Here is a 2,718-nt window from a genome sequence, read left to right as displayed (position 1 = left end):
CGAAACGAACCAAAATGGACCGGTCTGAACCAAAACTTTCTTGCACCATTTTTATTAAGATCGGTTCAAAACAAAGCCAAAACCAAAATGATCTACCCCGATTAAAAACCGTTAACAGCCCGAAGCCCATAAAAAACCAGTTTTTTCTATTGTTTTTGTATATGTATGCTGAACCAAATCAAACCAGACCAAAATTGAAACGACCCAATAACAATCCAATACAAGAAATCGATATGAACCCAAAACCAAACCAAATCAAAACCGAACTTTCTTTATTGGTTTGATTTTGAATTCACCATTCCCAGTCTGAAACTGAAACTGAACTCTTCTTATTGGTTTGGTTTTGAATTCATCATTCCCACAACACAACGAAACCTACTCAACACGAATTAAAACCGATCCAAACCGTCCGATTGAGACCCCTAAATTAACTTCATAATTTCTTGATATTTTTGTGGCAGTTTGTTTATCAGAGAACAAGAATCACATTCCGCTAAAACAAACAATGCAAGACACCTTCACCAGGGTTGCCTAACCCTAGCTCACATTCCAATGTAGCCGAGACCCACGTGGCAATGCAACAACAACTCATATCTTCACATTTCTTCTTTAGTGGACCAAATGTCAGATCTCTATGTTTATTGCCTTACTTGATTGAGACTTGTAAGCTCATCCTTTATGTGAAGATGTCATACCGTTGGTGGGCCAATTGTATAATTAGCCCTTTCTGGATCCTTGACAAGCCACCATCGAGGGCCCGGCCATGACCGCCCCACAAAAAAAAAAGACACTAAAAACTCACGGGTGAACATTTGCTTGGCTCACGGGGCTGTGAATAGTTATTATCATTCTAGTCCTTTTCTAATCCAAACTCCTATATATAACAGAAAGTCTTAATAATGTCAAGTAACCCCATCAACCCATCATCAGCTTCTTCCCCTTCTCTCACAGACCCCAAAACAATAATGAAAACCCATCATCTTCTCCTCTTCCTCCTACTGCTCTCTCTCGCCAACAATAGTGGAGTCGCGGCGCCGGTAACTGATCACCGGAAAAAGGCGCCGGACAATGAGACAGTATACCAAGTGTCTAAGCAGTTGTGTTGGGGTTGCATAGGTGAGTCCTTACAGTTCTTGTTTGCTCATAACATGGTTAGGGCATCAAAATGGGAACTCCCATTGATTTGGGATTACCAACTAGAGAATTATGCAAGATGGTGGGCAGGGCAAAGGCAAGGTGACTGTAAATTGCAACATTCTTTCCCAGAGGATGACTTCAAGTTAGGTGAGAACATATATTGGGGTAGTGGTTCTAGTTGGACAGCTACAGATGCTGTGTCTACATGGGCTAATGAAGAGAAGTACTATGATTATGCAACTAATACATGCCAAGCTGGACAAATGTGTGGTCACTATACGCAAATCGTGTGGAAGAACACTCGTAGGATTGGTTGTGCTCGTGTCATTTGTAATGATGGGGATGTATTTATGACCTGTAATTATGATCCGGTAGGTAATTATATTGGCGAGCGGCCGTATTAAATACGTATTAAGAAAGAGTTTTAGGTCCTAATTAAGGTTAACTCCTATATTAGTATTTGTACTCCTCTTGGGTATTGATACAGGGAGATATAAGATAGTAAAAAATATATTTGTGTGACTTTGTATATGAAAAGATGTTGCTATAGATAGATGTTGATGAGAGAGTCATTTATGGTGATGGGAAGTGTTTTTTTTTATTCCTTTTTTTGTGGGTCCAAAGTGAATTTACTGATGATGGTAGTCAAGTGTACAACCTATGGCTTCAAACTCATAAAGTCTAGAGAGCCATGGAATGGAATGCGGCCATTCTTTTCTACACATGATGCACAGTGTCTTCCTAGCTAGGGCATTTGCAACATTATTCAAAGCCGGTGAAATACGAGTAAAAGAGATAGAATGAAATGAAAATGTATATTGCTTGATGGAAAGTGCTTTTGACTGAGCTTAATCTTATAGGCATATATGGTAAAGATTAGTTGGATAAATTTATGGATTTCCTCTCTAGTTTCAAGAGGTTGAATCTTCTAAATGGGTGTAATTGGAGTGGCCTATTGATGTAGTTGATTTTAATTCTATGCTCATTGGCAACCCAGCAACTCTTAATGGGCCATTAGCCTCAGACCAGGTTTTTCCAATTCTCTAATCCACAATACAAAAAAAAATTATTGGTGAATCAGTAGATCCATTTGCAACCCCTTTGGAAATATTACCCGAATGGTACTTCTTTTCTGTATTTCAAATATTTTGTATGGTATCGAATAAATTGTCGGATGTTCTTTTAATGGTTTCAGTACCTACGTGATTATTGAAAGTACCATTTTTAGACAATATTAATAAATTTCAAAACACATTTTGTTATCTGCGAGTTCGATCATAGTTTTTTATGCTAGAATTATCAAATTCTTTGATAGAAGTAGCAAGAATGTCAGCCACAACTACAAAAAACATCTTCCATCCGAAGCTCTATCTGGCAACTTGGGTCGGATTATAGTAGGCCATGAGGTCCACTAATTAGCAAACATGAAGGATTGCATCTGCTTCTAGGCTTATTCTTGAAACCAGTTTAGACGTAACAATGATCAAATACAGAGTAGCTGTTCGGACGATATATTCTCAAACAATTTGAAGACATACTATCCTCCTTTCCCTAAGCACCTTGTGTTCTACGGAACACTAC

At 38.4% G+C, this 2,718-nt stretch overlaps 1 protein-coding gene across 1 annotated transcript; it reads left to right on the top strand.

Annotated features, from left to right (window-relative positions):
* Positions 1-965: 965 nt before the first annotated feature.
* Positions 966-1,565, top strand: LOC122658844 (pathogenesis-related protein PR-1-like). The gene has a single exon (XM_043853978.1). The coding sequence runs from the start codon at positions 966-968 to the stop codon at positions 1,539-1,541; it is 576 nt and encodes a 191-aa protein (XP_043709913.1). The 3' UTR covers positions 1,542-1,565.
* Positions 1,566-2,718: the final 1,153 nt, after the last annotated feature.

The sequence above is a fragment of the Telopea speciosissima genome, chromosome 4 (assembly GCF_018873765.1).
Source record: "Telopea speciosissima isolate NSW1024214 ecotype Mountain lineage chromosome 4, Tspe_v1, whole genome shotgun sequence".
In the NCBI taxonomy this organism is placed as follows: domain Eukaryota; kingdom Viridiplantae; phylum Streptophyta; class Magnoliopsida; order Proteales; family Proteaceae; genus Telopea; species Telopea speciosissima.
The sequence above is the reverse complement of the archived record's forward strand: the minus strand, read 5'-3'. Positions and strand labels throughout refer to the sequence as shown.

Bases quoted from the DNA above. Each gene is read 5' to 3' on its own strand.
- LOC122658844 (XM_043853978.1), top strand. From the start codon at position 966: ATGAAAACCCATCATCTTCTCCTCTTCCTCCTACTGCTCTCTCTCGCC.